At 36.1% G+C, this 17,188-nt stretch overlaps 1 protein-coding gene across 1 annotated transcript; it reads right to left on the bottom strand.

Annotated features, from left to right (window-relative positions):
- Positions 1–261: 261 nt before the first annotated feature.
- LOC143440674 (vomeronasal type-2 receptor 116-like) lies at positions 262–16,427 on the bottom strand. Its single transcript, XM_076927456.1, has 6 exons — positions 16,231–16,427; positions 14,144–14,432; positions 13,054–13,845; positions 11,493–11,720; positions 2,925–3,048; positions 262–1,181 (listed from the first exon to the last, which is right to left on the bottom strand). The coding sequence occupies exons 1-6, from the start codon at positions 16,425–16,427 to the stop codon at positions 262–264; spliced, it is 2,550 nt and encodes an 849-aa protein (XP_076783571.1).
- Between the last annotated feature and the right edge of the window lie 761 nt (positions 16,428–17,188).

The following is a 17,188-nucleotide window of genomic DNA, read 5'->3' on the forward strand; positions in this document are numbered from 1 at the left end:
CTATTGATAAAAATATTACTCTTTCCTCTATGTTTATAGAAGAACTCTTCTAATGTCTAGAATGGATCAGGATTGTAGCAAAGAGGACAATTTTAGACTATTATGGATGAGTATAGGAGGCAATGGAGACCCCAGTAGACATGATATTGCTAGGCAGAATCATAAGAGGAAACAGTGAGAGTCATTACAAAATATACAGGAATGGCAATGCAATCCAATATGTGGTGATTATGAACCAACTATACCTGTGTCAGTTAGAATTTATGAAATGTGAACACGGGAAGATGATTTTTCCCTGATCATTTGAAGAGAATTTCTGTCTGGTCTAAACAGTATTGTGTAACATTTGGGAACAAAGATGCACACCAGCATCCCTGCACTGGAGGCCAAAGTGGAGAAGATCTCCACAGCCACCACAACCTTGCCTTTGGTGCTGTGGTAAACAGGGAGGAAAGTGACCCAGACACAGCAGAACACCAGCATGCTGAATGTTATAGAGTTTGCTTCATTGAAGGCTCCAGGCAGGTTTCTGGAAAGGAAAGCCACAGTGAAGCTCCCAAGGGCCAGGCAGCCCAGGTATGACAGGACACAGTAAAAAGCAGTGGCTGACCCCTTGTTGCAAACAATGATGATGTGACCATGCTCTGATTGGGCATCAATGTCAACAGAAGGAGGAGAAGCTCCTATCCAGACTGCACAGACAATAACTTGGATGAGAGTACAGATGAGAATGATGTAGTTAGATACCCTTGAAACCAAAAAATAATTCATCATTCTGTGAGGAGCTGTGACTTTGAATGCTAGTACAACAGTAATTGTTTTGGCCAGCACAGTGGAAACAGCCACAGCGAATACAAGTCCAAATGTGATTTGCTGTAGGATGCAGGTGGCTGAGTTTGGATGTCCAATATAGAGCAAGGGGCAGAGGAAACAAAAGATGAGGGAGATGAGCAATATGTAGGTGAGAGTGCGATTATTGGCCTTAACAATGGGAGTTGTATGGTGCTTCACAAAGACCCCAAGAACAACAGCTGTAAATGCAGAGAAGAACAAAGCCATTGAAGAAAGTGCTATCCCCAAGGGGTCTTCATAAGTGAGAAAGATAAGCGCTTTGTTAATGCAGTGATTCTGCTCAGTGTTAGCATACTGGTCCTCTGGACATGGGACACACAAATCCACATCTAATGGAAAAATGATAGTGTTATTAGTGTAGCTTCAGCAATTTTACTGTCAGTATACTTATTCAGGTATATAAAGAAGTGTTTCAACATGTGAATCCGGTTGCTCAGAATATATTCAAGGTCATTGCTACATAAAATAATTTATTCATTTTTTAATGCTTCTCTTTGTTATGGTAAATAAAAACATCAAATATTTTGTCTATTTTCCTATAATGTTGTTATCATTTATCATGGGTGTGTATATTTATAAGTGTATTTACATACAAAAGTAAAAAACATTCTCATAAACATGAGAGTAAGTGGGTTTGTTTGGGTGAGGTATGAGGCTGATAATGGAAGTAAAGTTTATATGAATATAATATCAATGTTTGTAACACTAACATAAAATAATCATTTTTACTTTTGTCCTCTTTTGACTGTAGTAACACCATATTCCTGAGGCTTTTTCATATAAAGCAGTTTTTAAAAAAGTAAAAATCTTTGTAATTTCCACCATGTATTTAAGTAAATCTGATTGCCATTGCACTGAATCATTGGATAATTGCAATAAGAAATAATATACTTCCAAGCTTTGAAGTTTTTTACATGGAACAATGATTTTGTGAACACCCATTATCATTTAATTTGTTTGAGGAAATAGGAAATTAGTTTGGTTGTGAAGAGAATGTGTTGTTCATAGAGAGTACTTGAGTTTGGTTCTCAGCACCAATGTCAGGTGTATTCAAACAGCCTTTTTGAATTACTTATGTGTACATTTTATGAAGAACTTCATATGTATCAGAAAATAACAGGTGGGAGTTGGTTACCTCCTAGTATATGGGTTCTGAGCATAAACTATTGCCATCATACTGAGTAGGAAAGGATGTAACTGCTAAGCCATCTTAGTGGCCATAAAAGCATTTAAGGACTTCCGTTTAATTATATAGGATGACAAACCAAAGAAGGGAATAAATGCATGCCTGCAAATTATATTCAGTTCATACGAACTAAGTAGTTACTTGATGAATATGTGTTATGCAAGTAGAAATATCATTTGAAAACTGTGGCTAATTCCTTTCAGGACAAAACAATTTTAATATATGGTATTGTGGAAATTATTAACTAGGTATTATTTAAACTAGTATTGATTAAAGGAGGAATAATATTTACACATCATGTGCCAAAGATAATTCTCAATTTCTGCATTTCAAATAAAACAGAAGTTTGAAAAAAAGAATATCTGTTTATTATACAAAGTCTCCTATCTCATGCATCACAGTTTCTCATGATGTTACAAGTTATTTTTTGCCCTCTTCATTAGTCTTACAAAAGGCTTGGATTTGGTTCCCTCTATCCACAAGCCTGAGTCTGTCTTCCTTGTGCTTTTGTACTTGATAGGGGTACATAAACTCATGTAAGGGTACATACATCAAGATAACATAAATAAGTCATTTAACAATTCATGATCTCCATATATTTTTAGAGATGATTAATCACTAGAAAAGATCTTCTCTAGAACGCACTAACACTGAAGTTTTCTTATCAAAACTGTTTGAGCATGTCATGTACAATACATTATTAATGAGTCAAAGATATATGATGATTTCTATTTTTTATAAGGACATTTTAAAGTATTGTATTTCTATAATTCCTAACTTAGGAAAGTGATATATATATATAATTTCCTTTTAAGAACACTTCTGCATCCCAGATGGGTGCTAGATGATACAAATTGAAACACTTATCCTTGCAGGAAATACTTACTTGTCCCATTAGAAATTTCATTTTCTGGGCAGGGACTACAATCAAAACAGCAGGCTGGCATTCCATTCTTCCTGAATTTTCTAAATCCTGGACCACAATCAGCACTGCACACAGAGGTTGGCATCTAAAGAAAAATAAACATATCCTGCTATCAGGAGTTTTACTTACCTCTTCACAAACTATATTACATTAGCATGTAATATTAATAAGCTTATTTTATATATATCAGCAAAGTTACCAGTTCTTACTTATTGCATTTTATGATGACAGATATCAATATATGCAAAATTTGAGGAAAAGTTTAATTGTTAACCATCAACTTGAAATTCCAAAAGAAGGTTGGTTTAGTGTCCTGTTTACAAAGAGTGCAGAGATTGCAAGGTGGTTATTCTATTTAATTCGTGTCTCCTTAACAAAAAGTACAGAATAGAGGCACCTGCAAAGCATATCTTAAAGTTGTAATTGATGTAGGAGTGCCCAGCCCATTAGAAGCAGTGTTGCCCATAAGGAGTGGTACATTAGAAATCATGCAGAACAAGCAGAGTTTCTTGAGTGACTCTGTTTCAGTTACATTATTCAGATCCAGGCTTTGCCTTTCCTTGTGTGTAACCCATGAGCCAAATCAACCTTTTCCTCCTCACTTTACTTATAGTTAGTGTTTAATAACAGCAACCTAGAAGCAAATTACAAGTAAAGAACATTCAAAAATGGAAAAAAAAAACAACTCAAATATCAGATAACAGAAATAACCACATCTACATTAGGACTGCAAACCATAACAAACTAAATGGAAAGAGAAAAACAGCTGCATGTGCAGAACCCTGTGGCATTTTTGGTGAGGAGGTACTGAGTTTCTGTATAGTGAGCTGGAAGACGGTGTGTTTCCTGAAGTCAAAAGGTTTTATGGAGCGTGCAAACATGGTGAAAATTTAGATTGCTCAAAATTAATTAAAGAATTTCTTAAATTAAGAAAATGATGGTATTACAATGAATCTAGTGATGAGTGTCTGTCTGCTGCATGGGAACTTTGCTGATTTCTACATGCTGAATTTGCATCCTTTGTTTCAAGTTAAGATTGATGTTGCTATCACAGAGTATATTATTCACAGGCTTATGTCATGTTCTCCAGAAGTATGATTAAGCACACCTCTTCCATTTTGTTGGTTTTAGGTTTTTTGAAACAGGGTCTCACTATGTAACATTGGTAGAACTCAACTTCCTATGTATATAGGGGCACCGTACCTTTTTTTCCTATTTATTATTTATTTTCACACTTAGTAGTTGAGAAAATGCATCTCCTTATCTGTATTCTGCTCATTTCATTTAAAGCAGAGTATCCATTTCACCCCTGGTTTGAGTAGATTCAATAGAAAAGGCAGACTAGCCTTTGAGTAGAGAGAGATTAACCTGACTCTTGATTCACAGAATGTAGATTAAAGACATGTGCCACTACAACATCTTGACTTAATTTCTAGTTTTAATGGAAATTATTTGAGTCTCCTCTCCATATACTGCAATGCCATCAATAAGATTGCTATAGAAAACTTTCTTATGGCAACATGTCTTCTCTTAGTTTGTCAGGGTTTTCTTTTCCTTCTTTAACATTGTTTAGAGCCTTTTCTGCATATTTTTGGATAATAATATAATTCTGTCCTTGAGTTTATGTTGTGATGAACATGTGTTGAACCTTGTGGAATGAAGTAACTTTTATACAGCTGTAAGTGCTTGTATTATGAAAGCTACTTATGTTTCCAAAAAACTGTTTGCACTAGTGCTTCTTCAAGTTGCTTCTGGAAACCTTCCCCTAGTTGGTTCTGATTGGTAAATAAGGATGTCGCCAGTAATAGCTGGAGAAGACAGACAGAGGCAGGATTTCAGGATGCCCTGGGCTTGGAACCAGGAGAAAGAAGAAAAAAAGAGGTCTGCCATGCTGTGGAGAGAGTGCAAGCAGAGGAGAGACAGAGAGTCTACATGGGTTAGAAAAGCAAGGTGAGTTCCCCAGGCTCTATGCAAAAAAAAAAAAAAAAACAAAAAAAAAACAAAAAAAAAAAAAAAAACAAAAACAAAACCAACAACATTGGCCCAGATAGTTGTCTGAGTTAAGAACAACTGACATAAAACATAGAATTAGTAAGTAATAACTCAGGATTAACAACATGCTGGTTGAGCAGTGGCCCAGCTATTGTGCTGTTTAAGGCATATTAAAATCCAAAGGTTATGTGTATATCTCTTTCATTCTGTAACATAAACAACTGAGGCTGGTGTCAAACTAGCCACTGGGATTAATTTATACATATTACAACACACAGGGTCTAACCTTTCAGTTCCCATGTTGACGTCTGCTGTAAGATTATTTCAGGCATGTGCACAAAAGATAAATGATGTTGTACTCTAATTATGATTCTTCTGTTCTACTTCATTTTGTTGCTTCCCCAACCCCCTTTTTAAAGAAGTTCTCTGTTCATATATATATATATGGTAAAGGTTTTTGTTACATCCTCCACCATAAATGCCACAAAAGAAGGCCTATTTTTATAGATCAATCTTTCCCACAGTAGTCATATTTTTGTGAGTGTCTTGTTCTGTTATCTCTAGCCATTGTGCTGTCCAGCTCCATAGTGCTACCAAGAGCCATATCCAGGTCTGCTGTCCTATGGCACACAGAGTTTTTGCTGATATTTGTGGTCTGTTTTCCTTCCAGAGTTTGTTCAAATAGCTGTGATGGCTGCTGACAAAATGGTGAATCTCTAGGCCAGAAGTCCTACTGCCAATGTGATCTGTACTGATCTCCATGAACAATGTTACCAGCAAATGCCATGTGGATGCCCTTAGGCTGAGTTAATAACTGAGGTCATGCTGAGGTTCATGAGTTCTGTAGTCCACTGAAGCTGTACTGATGTGAGTGAGCTACACTGCCACCTAAGCCTAGGACATGCCAGGACCTATGCTGCTGATGATGGGTGTGTATGGGTCCATAGTCCTACTCCATGCATGCCGGGAGCCAACCCCCTCGCCCCCGGCTTGGGGGTGAGAGAAGGGGAGAGAGAGATGCAGCTGGTTCTTCTTTCTTCTCCTCCTCCCACCGTCCGGTTCTTCTCCGAGGCAGCCCCTATGCTACTGTAGCTGACCTGCAGTCAGCATCCTGGCCCTAAGACCAGCAAGGTGTTAAGTAAATAGCCCTGTGCTATCCTAAAAACTTCTTCTGAGGGTAAATGGACTGCAGGCTAGGGTGATTAACACCTGTAGCCTAACAGCAGAGGGTTAGGCAATGTGGTTTTTGTTCTATCTCAGCAGGAACTGCTGGGCTCTAACTTACAAGAAGAAAAGACACTTTAGAAAAGTTACTATAGAGTTTATTTAGTGTAAAAAGTATCCTATGAAAGCTATCTGAGGGGAAACGTGGAAAGGTCCTGAGTGGGGAAGAAGAAAAGATTCTAACAAAGTAAAATTCTAAGGGAGAAAAATTCTAGGCAGGGGGAAAGGAAAGGGCGATGGGGTCTAACTAACTGACTAGTCTAACTCACCATTCTAACTGCTCTCTCTAACTTCCTATTCTAACTGCTCTATTCTAACTAACTATCATCTCTTTGTCCTCAGAACTTATACATCTTTCAGAGTACATGGTCACATGTTACAAGGTTCATCACAAGTTCACACCAAATTTCAAGTCATAAATTGAAATAGAAGTTTACAACACAGAATGTTTACATGAATACCCATTAGGAGTAATTATCTAACTAGACATTCATCACCTGTCTAGCTCTACAGGTTCGCAGAAAGTTTGAAACTATAACTTAAGAAATTTGTGAAGTTTTGTATAGATAAACCCAGGCAATATTTTCTCTTCTGTCCTGGTACCTATAATAAATTGTGGATTCCCTCTAGTAACCTAGGCTAATGGTTTTATGACCTCTTGGAATGTGCTCTGAGCAGGAGAAGGTCCAGTTACTATCACTCTTGGGGCAATTAACTGATAACACTCAGGAGACTGGCAGAGTTCTCATTGCAGTTTGACTATGCCTGAGGGACTTAATAGCAGTACCGATATAAAAGAACTTAGTAATCACTGATATAATTTTAGGAATTCTTATAGGATCATCATTAAGACTTAAGAAGTCATCTATTTGTCTATATAGTATCACTACAAGACAGTACATCTTCGTGGATCTGCAGAGATCTGCTACAAAGGGGTGTGCTATTGCTTGGTGATAGTAGCATATGTCTAATAATAGTAATAATGGGAAAAGCATATTAATAGCAGGAATCTTTCCTAAAATCACGTCCACCACAGCCTTGCTAATGGGGCACACTCGTCACAGATTATATAATAATCCGAGGCAAGCATTTCAGGATGATCATCTGCTCATTATTAGCTTGTCCCATTATGGCTCCCGACACACACAAAGTCAATGTTGATTTTCATGGTACATGTTATGAATGAAGTCTTTGGAATTTTCATAGTCTGGACTGCAGCCTGAAACTATGTTGATGTCTGTGGGCTGTGTTCATTTTGAAGGCCTTGTCTGGGTCTGTGGCCCTGCTACAATTAGGCCCCATAGTTTTTCCTCTGCACACACCATAAAACATGTAGAAACCCATTATCTTTTCTCCCTTCTTTTAAAGTGCTAGGAAACTGCTTTTGCAGTGATATGAATAATTGCAGATTCATAGATGTGAAGGAGGTACATGAAGGTTTTCTGTAACAACTCCTACCACCATCACAACTTTCATAATTCCCCCACAATCCAAGATAGAAAAGCAGTTTAAAAAGGAAGCCATAAAAAGAACACTTAAAATGTATGGTAAAGAATCTGAAGTTAGCTTTCCAAAACTGAGGGCTTCTTGAGGGAATTAGGGAGAGTTTTGGGACAGGAACTGAGAGTTTGACCATGCTTCAGTGTCTTATTTAGGGTTTTACTACTGTGAACAAACACCATGACCAGGGCAAATCCTATAAGGACACCATTGAATCTGGCTAGGCTTATAGGTTAGAGGTTCAGTCCATTATCATCAAGGCAGGAACATGGCAGCATCCAGGCAGGCATGGTGCAAGAGGAGCTGAGAGTTCTACATCTTCATCTAGCAGAATGCTGACTTCCAGGCAGCTAATGAGGATCTTAAAACCCACACTCAGTGACAAGCCTACTCCAACAAGGCCACACCTCGAAATAGTGTCACACCCTCGACCAAGCATATACAAACCATCATATCCAGTTAGTATATAAATAGAAGAAATTGGTCTTTTTAACTTTTTTTTAAAATTTTTATGGGGTATTGTTACGGAGAGACAAACATTAAAGGACTTGGAATTGAGCAAGATCACAGTGCATAACCAGAAATTTGAAAAGAATCAATAAGGATATTATGTTAAAAATAAACTAAACACATTATCAGTGATTTTTTGTAAGAGATTGTGACCACAAGCACTCAATTATTACTAAAAATTATTTGTAAATTATGTTTTTGTTGTTATTTCAACACTTGATGTTTTTCTAATATTTATTTTTCTGTCAGGCATTCAAGGGCTGTTTCTATTTTGATGTCTTGTGTTCTTCCTACTTTTAAACATGATGGAGTTCTTTTAATATTTTTTGTAGTACTCATTTATTTGTTATGACTTATTGTAATTGTGTTCTTCCTAAAATTTTTGTCTCCCTTTTCTTATGAAGAACAAATTCACCGAATATGGTAACTGTTTGGCAGTTATGTCTCCAAATGTTTTAAATACATTTTTATTCTCCTCCTTTAAGAATATCCATGTTGTGTTACACTGCACATAACTAAAGAAGCTCAGTAACAAAGATGGCACACAATGGGACACATGTACTCCCTGAAAAGAAGAATTAGAATAAACATCATGGGTGAATGGGTTTGGGGACAGAATGGGAGTGGGGCAGGATGAGAACAGAAGAGGACAGAGGAACAGATTATTTGGAGGGACTTCTAAGATGGGGGGGGTGCATGTCTAAGTCAAATTAGAATCCTAGGGATATTGAAACTCCCAGAAATCTATGAAGATGACCTTGGCTAGGTCTCCTAGCAAAGCAGGATTTGGAGCCTGTAACAGCCATCTCCAATAACCAGTTAAGATTTCCAGTGTTGGTATTGAGACAACATCCTAACCACAATAAATTTAACCTACAACTTACCCTGCCTAAAAATGTGCCACAATAAAGATGTAGTAGAAGATCAAGGGGTAGTTAACCAGTGACTCCACCAGCTTGAGAACCTTGCCATGAGAGAAAGCCCACTGCTGATGCTGGTAATAATATTTTTGTTATATTTGCAGGCAAGAGCCTAGCATAATCATCCTCAGACAGAATTCAACCAGCAATTGATGGAAACACATGCAAAGATCATGAAATTGTGCCCAGTAATGGTACATCATGATATGCTAAAGCATGTCAGCATCTGAGAGAGGGCTCCTCTTTTCTGAAGAAGGAAGGCGTATTGGAGGGAAGACGGGTAAGGATGGGGGGGTAAGAGTAGAGTAGGGAGTGTAAACTGGTTTCTGGGTGCAAAGTGAATGAATAAATGAATGAATGAACAACTTTCATGTAATAATGAATGATGTTGGTGGAACCTATTGTTATATAGAGAGGGACTTTCTATGACATAATATTTTCTACTACAGCTTTCATAACCTCTCTGTGTTCCACAAAAAAATTAAGTCAAATGCCAAAGATTATTTCATTTCAAAAGTTAATGATTTGCCTCTACTAGACAGAAATCCACATTTTCACATTATTTTGGAAATGTGCAGCTGTAATATAATGAATTTACTGTTGATACCTATGGTGGGTACTTTTTTCTATTTGTCTCATAGGTTTTAAAAGTGATCTGTAATCATACTCCCTTAGTCACTGTGATTTTCATTCATCTTTATTTTATCTTTGTCATCTTTTGAAGTTTCTAATTCTTGCACCTTGTATTCAAGTATTGCCATCCTGTCCTCAAGTTGGAGCATTCATTTTGTGAGTCTTTTCACTGAGATATTTATTTGTTTTTTTTTTGTTTTTTGTCATATATTTTAGATTTGATTCTTTCATTAATTTATACCTTTCTGGAAGCTCTCTTTCATAAAATGCTCAGTGTCTTATTGCAATAAAGTTTTCATACTTTCATTTTATTTTCCCAGAGGTAGTTACTGCCCTCTTTGATTTTTTTAACATTCTCATAATCATTCTTTGATTCTTTGTTTAGTATAACATTAAATATACTCTCAGCTATGTCTATGAATCTAAGATTTGAAATCATTTTTTCCTGATATCTTCATGTTTTTATTTATTAGCTTCCATATTGGAATTATGATATATGTGAATAGAATACTGTTTGTGTTTCTAAAAATCTATAGTCTTCCAGTGGATGTGTTGGAAGGCTCAAGGGAGGCCTTGTTAGAACACACATGAAATTTCAATCCTATCCTCTAAATGGATATGCATGTGTGTAAGTATACTTTTAGTTCTTATGTTCTTTTCCCTAAGAACTACATTCTTAATCACATTGAGGAAAAATAGCAACTATAAATTTCATGCTATCTGAGCAACCTGAGAATCACTTCATATCAAGCCTGAAGACATTTAACCAACTTTCTTTTGGGGCAGTTTGAATATGACACATTAAAACCAAGAATATCAGAATTCATACCTATAACATACCTTGTATGCATATGATATATTTCATTTTCAAATTTCCTTAAAATGAAAACTTTTATTACTACCAATTTCTTCCCATATTGAAAAGGAAATTATGCACATCCTTGTTTGGTTGAATGATTTATGTAAGAATTAGTGGGGCCAAAAAGTTTCCTTTAGTCAACATAATCTTTTACAAGGTATGAGTCAGGCTTGCAGACAAGGGTCATTCTCAAGAACAATTGCTTCCAGTGAAGGGGACCCAAATTTGATTTCCAGCATTCACTGAGTGGCATGAAGCTCTTGCAAGTGCTCTGAGATTGGAGTAACTCTTCAGCCATCTGTATATACCATAGATGAATTCATGCATAGAAAACACCCATACCCAGATATTTTTTAAAAATGAAAAAGCAAGATTATAGTTTGTAAAGTATCTAAAACTGTCAGAAAAATGTTAATGTATGGTTACCTAGAGATGTTGAGAAATTTTGGACTATTTGGTAAACAGGCTTAAAATTACATAATAAAAATCAATGACTTGATTATATTGAATTTACTCTATACTTACAATAAACAAGAGTCTTTAAGCATGCTTTGAAGGGTTTTGAAGAGTGGAAATCGCTTTATAGTAGTAACAATAGGACCAATAGAATATTGCTAACTTTCCTGGAAATAATATACCGTTTTCTAAAACAGTATATGTTAATGTTAAAGGTAAGAAACAGTCTCTGATGTGATACAAATACATTGTATTTATGTTAGAAATCCTTAGTGAATTACTAAAAACTCATTTGAAAAAATGAAAAGAAGAAATGTAGTTTAGGAAGCTATAAATTGGTCTCTCACTTGACAATCAATTTCACCACTCTCAAGGAAGGTTGGATGCATACACTTGACAGTATAATTTAACTTAGTACAGTTAGGCCAAACCCACCTGTCTACTTCCTCTTGCCCACTCTATCATATCGTCAGATAAATGTAGCTGTTGACCATTTATGAAATAGGGACTAAACATTCCTATTTTCACTTTAAGTCCAAGTCCCTGTGGAAAATTCCAAATGTAGAAAATGTCATACTCTTCCTGCAGTTTGTCTCTTTGGTTCATATTCACTCTGTCCCCAACAGGATTAGTAAAGTGGATCTTTCTCATATAGGAAGCCAGCTGAAAGACAGGCAGCATACTATAAAATACATGTTCTTTCTTTCAGTAAGAATATATAGTCTTATTTCATCTTAATGCCAACTTTACTGATAGTATGCAGGTGAAAATTTTCAGTGAAAACAATGAGATAAACAAAATTATAATGTTTTTGTTATTTTAACTCTCTAAGATAAAATTACAAAACAAGCACAAGTATGTAGGCAGACTGCAAACATATATTTGCATATAAAACATACAGACACATGAAACAGAGAGAGACTCACATCGTATTGAGATACACACAGAGCTGGAGCACACAGTTATTTACACAAATATACACATGCATGCCCAAACACACATATGAACATACAGATGTACGCTGAGACAGAATATGCATCAAAATAGTCAAACAGACACAGAAACAGAAAACAATTACCCGGGGGTACACACAAAGATACATGGACACATGTACATAGGACACATACATACACATATTCTGACACCCACACAGAGTGACATTGTCACACAGACAAATTTATGATGTCTTACACAGACACACAGGCAAAGCAAAATAGCTAGACATAAATGAAAGAGTATGCAAAACACCACACAAAAGACACAGACACATGCAGACACATGCATTCATAAATATATATAGGAACATTCACTTAGACAAAATCAATCATACAGAAAGAAATTGAAACACATACAAATTTATGGTAAATTCCATAGACAGATATATAGGCAGATATACATAAACCAGATAGATAGATAGATAGATAGATAGATAGATAGATAGATAGATTTATAGAAAATAAATATATAGACATATATAGATAAACACAGATATACAGAAACATAGAAACAATAAAAATATATAGTGAGAAACATCTATAAACACACATGAGCACACAGAAATGTAATAATTTGAATGCCAGCAGTATTTTCTGTGTAAATTCACTCAGAGCACCAAATGCAGTCCCTCACCTACAGTGGAAACAGTATAAGTAGGGATCTCTAGTTAGAACAATCCCCTAGTGATTATAACATATTTGATAATTAATGAAAAAGGATTCATCATTTAGTTGGTTCATGAGGAAGGACTGGATGTATTTTCAGTATTAGAACATGTGTGATGATATTTACGTAATTAATAACAAAGTCACAGTGCTACATTGACAAAGTATGCCTTCTACTCCATTCCCTTAACACCTGGATTTATGTGATCATTAGGAAAAGTATTAATAAATCACTCTCTTTTGGAAACTATTTTCTAGTATGGTTGGTTTGGGCATCTAAGAGACTCTTAAAGACATTGATAACATGAAACATTGTGTAATAGAAGAAGCACTACCTTGCTGCAGATATAAATTTGTTTTTTCCCATTGTCAGCGATCAAATTATCAAAGTTCTGAAAATTAATCTTATGGAGTGCATGGGCAACAGCATACACAGCATTGTATATGTCATAACTCCCTTCAGTAAAGGTCATGTCAAAAGTATGTGCCATTAGCCATTCCAGTGAAGAGTAGTTCTTCAAAGTCTTACATTTAGATGCTGAGACTTCACAGTTAAAGTGCATCCATTCCAGCTTTACCAGATGAATATCTGGGTTCAATGTCTGGACAAAATTTTTAAAACCAGAAATGTCACCATGGTGGTGTCCAAAAGCAAATGCCCCATATAAGTTATCAAATGTGAAGTCTTTCTTACTAGGAGTAACATCCCACTGTGTGGTGGTGACCCATATTCTCTGTATACCTAGAAATTCCCACATTCTAAAGCTCACAGCTAAAGTACTGTCTGTGTCACCATAAATGATGACAACATTTGTAGAGGATGCCATGATTTGGTTGTAATACACTTTTGCTCTTGTCATGTATAAATGCATATTGACTGGGATCATGTTGACAAAAGCAAAGCAGACTGAATTTTTTTCCATCTCTCCTCTCAAATAGGAGAGAAATTGGATGCCTTGATCATTGTCTGAGATGGCCAACCCTACCCAGTTCCAACTGAAATGAATTATGAAGGAGACCAGGGCGAGGGCTAGAGCTGTATCCTCAGAGGCCATCTGATATAGATAGGGAAATTCTTCACGATCACTCAGGACAGGATGAAAGGTTCCATAAGTAACATGGTGAGTCTAGAACACAGAAAGCAGCATGAGGTAGAATGAATTCCTAAGAATGTATAAACACATTTTTCTGAATATTTCTAGAAGTCTCAGCTAGTTACTATATTTTCCATCGTCTCTATATCATACAAGGACATTTGAAAGCTTCATCAAGACTCTGAATAGAACCCTTGAACTACATTAGATTGGCTTAGTCCTAATAGTAAGATTATGTAGGAATCAAGCAATATCTGATTTCATGAATTACTACATGCCGCTAATACACACACGCACACACACACACACACACACACACACACACATTTACCTGCTGAGATATGAAGTTTTTTAGGATTGTATAAAATCTCGCAGTTGTTGTCCAGTTAAGTCCTGTAAGTGCAACTCCACACACGTCACCTCCACAGAAATAATTAGGGAGAATATCATGAGTTTGTAAACTCGAATAAATCATATTGTTTAAGTGGGATTCCCAATCACTTATGTCTGCTGAGAAGTGAAATGATAGAGACATATTTGGCAAAAGATCAGGGTTCCCGTTGATTTCATTCATGGAAAAAGCCAAGACCAGCGCAGACTTGAGGTTTTCAGTGTGTATTCTGTAAAAGGTTACAGTGTTTATAAGGACAACAATTTACAGATATCTTTTGCAGTCAGTAAAAGGACAATCCAGCACTGGATTTTATTGTCCCCACCCCCTAAAGATTGCAATGACCTGTGTAATGTGGCTGAGCTGACAAAAGAGGGTGGAAGCTCACCAACTGCTTTGACAAAGCAGTAGAAATGGTCACATGTTCATTTGAATTTAGTGAGAAATATGTAAAATACATGGGATGTGTATGTGCCATTGAGTTTATGGTGTTTTTCTATGAAGTTCACTGCATTGGCTAAGGCAGTAAAAGAGTGACAGTTGATTTCACAGCAATCTTCTGTGGCAATATTAAGCTCATGTCATTAAAATTCATTCTCATTAGGGGACAATATATTTATCATATCCCATATAATCATCCTTATCTTAAATGTTCTTTTTTTCTAAAATTCAATTGAAATTGAGTAATTCTGTTTTGTGTTTATGAAAAGAATACTAACTCATATCCCTCCTGAATTATTTCAAAACATCTGACTTATAAACAAGATACATATTACTTCATCATTAATTTCTTACCAAGAGTTAAAAATCTGTATTCCAGGGTTAAATTGTACATCTGTCCTGTCTCTTTTGTTTTTTTAATAAAACAAGCCCGTTTAGAATATTCTTCATGAACTTACAGAAAAAATGATGTCTTTAAAAATTTCAGTAACACGTGACAGAAATTTGAGATTAGTATTTGTACAAATCAAGCACTAACTCCTGTACAGTAAACATTAAGAAACATAAAGTACTTGTGTGGTCAGAGTGGCTTTGTGGTCTAAAACACTGTGACAAAAAAAACTATCAGAATTCTACAAAATGAAAATATGGATAATGTCCACACTGATAAAATATGCAATTATATTTTGCATAATTATTGAAAAAGAGACATAAGTGATAAATATCAGAAATGTCAGATTAAATAACAGAGAGGTAAAGAGGGAAGATGTATGCTCTGTAAATAATGACAAAGATGAGGTAGTAGGTAACTCCTCAATCCTTATTCTCTAATATTGACAACTAGCATATGCCACTGTTGTTACACAGGATAGTGATAAGGGAAGTAACTAGTCACCACTATTAGTAATAACATCACTTTTCAAAGAATACAAACATATATTTTATAGTCATTACATTCCTTCTCTATTCTAAGGAGAGAGTGAAGAACTGGACTTTGTAAGACCTAAAAGCCATTGAATTTGTATAGATTAAAAATATGAAGTTTACAGAGAAGAGATCTCTTACATCAAGAATTGATGTAGCCTCAGTACATAAATGGAGACCCCACGGAGCAAATTTAAAATGTAATTGAGTATCTATAGGAAACTCTCTCTCCAACATTAGTAGCCCCAGCACACGCACTAGAATCTGCACAGTGATGGAAGGACTATTAGCAGACTCTGTGTTCATTTGCATAAACACACTTAGATAAAGTCATAAAAATGATATCTTTCAATAACATATAATTGTGCCACCATGCTATGGATACTGTCTAGGAGAGGGAGGTATGTGATTGATAATGGCCTGAAGTTGTTTTATTACTGAGCTTCTACCTCTGTAATTGGGAGGCAGGCAGGGAAAAAACCTCTGTGTCAATTTAAATTGGTAATATAGCATTAAGTCTCTAATAGAATTTGGAGTTCTTTCCTGTTTTGCAGATTAATAACACAGTACAAAAGACCCTTAGCATTGCTTTGCTCCTCAACCTCAATAGACTCAGGAAATATTCATGATCACATTCACATTGAAAGTACAAAAGCACTTACTGTGTATTCAAAATAGACCTGTAATACTCTTTCTCCACAGGCCGTTTTGCTACATGAATAAAGAAGACACAACCTGTTCTCAGGCTTCCATCCTTGTCTTCATTCTGCTTTATTTTCCAAAAACACCTGGGATGAATAAAACCAGCCACAACAAGTGGGATGCTCAGGAGCAAATAGAGTAAAATCAAAGTGAACATATTTTTCCTTCTCTGAGCCTGGGCAGAATGATTTGTGAAGTGCCACACAGATCAGTAAATTAAAGAGCTACCAATATATCTCCATGTACTATTATCACTGTGTCCAAGGGAGATGCTACATCTGCATTCCTGTTTCATTTTCTACATCTGTTTTCTCACCCCTGGAGGAATCTTCCACACTCTCTCCTGAGGAGCTTCATTTGATGTCCACTGTGCATGTGATAAACTTGGCTGATAAATATAGATGAGGATGGTGTAGACAGATGAATGACATCACACATGTTTGTGGAAATTAAGGTCCCTGGAAAGATTGCACTTTACGAAAATTTGGTCTCAGGACTGCCTCAAATTCTGTTTATGTGAACTTGAAATAATTGTCAATAGATTTTGTTAGTGGATCAACCTTCAGGAAGGACTCATAAAGTCTGAGGTCACGGTTACACACTGACCATTGTTTCACAAAACCCACATCGGGGAAAAGCACCCTCATGTTTACTTCATTTGATATCCATTGGGAATGCAGTATGACAATGCTTCAGCAGTGACAGGTACAGAACATCTAAACAAAAGCTGTGCTTACATTTTCTTGAGAATTAAAAATCATGACAAATTCAGAAATGTCCTGAACTTTGCTGTTCCTAAAAAACTCATCACAGAACCATATTTCTGGTCCACATTCCAGCTCCTAAACAATAACAAAAGCTGGACACACTGCAGAAGGAAGAACACAGAGAAATATGGTCATGGGAATCTAACTCACT

This window comes from Arvicanthis niloticus, chromosome 30 (genome assembly GCF_011762505.2).
Source record: "Arvicanthis niloticus isolate mArvNil1 chromosome 30, mArvNil1.pat.X, whole genome shotgun sequence".
In the NCBI taxonomy this organism is placed as follows: domain Eukaryota; kingdom Metazoa; phylum Chordata; class Mammalia; order Rodentia; family Muridae; genus Arvicanthis; species Arvicanthis niloticus.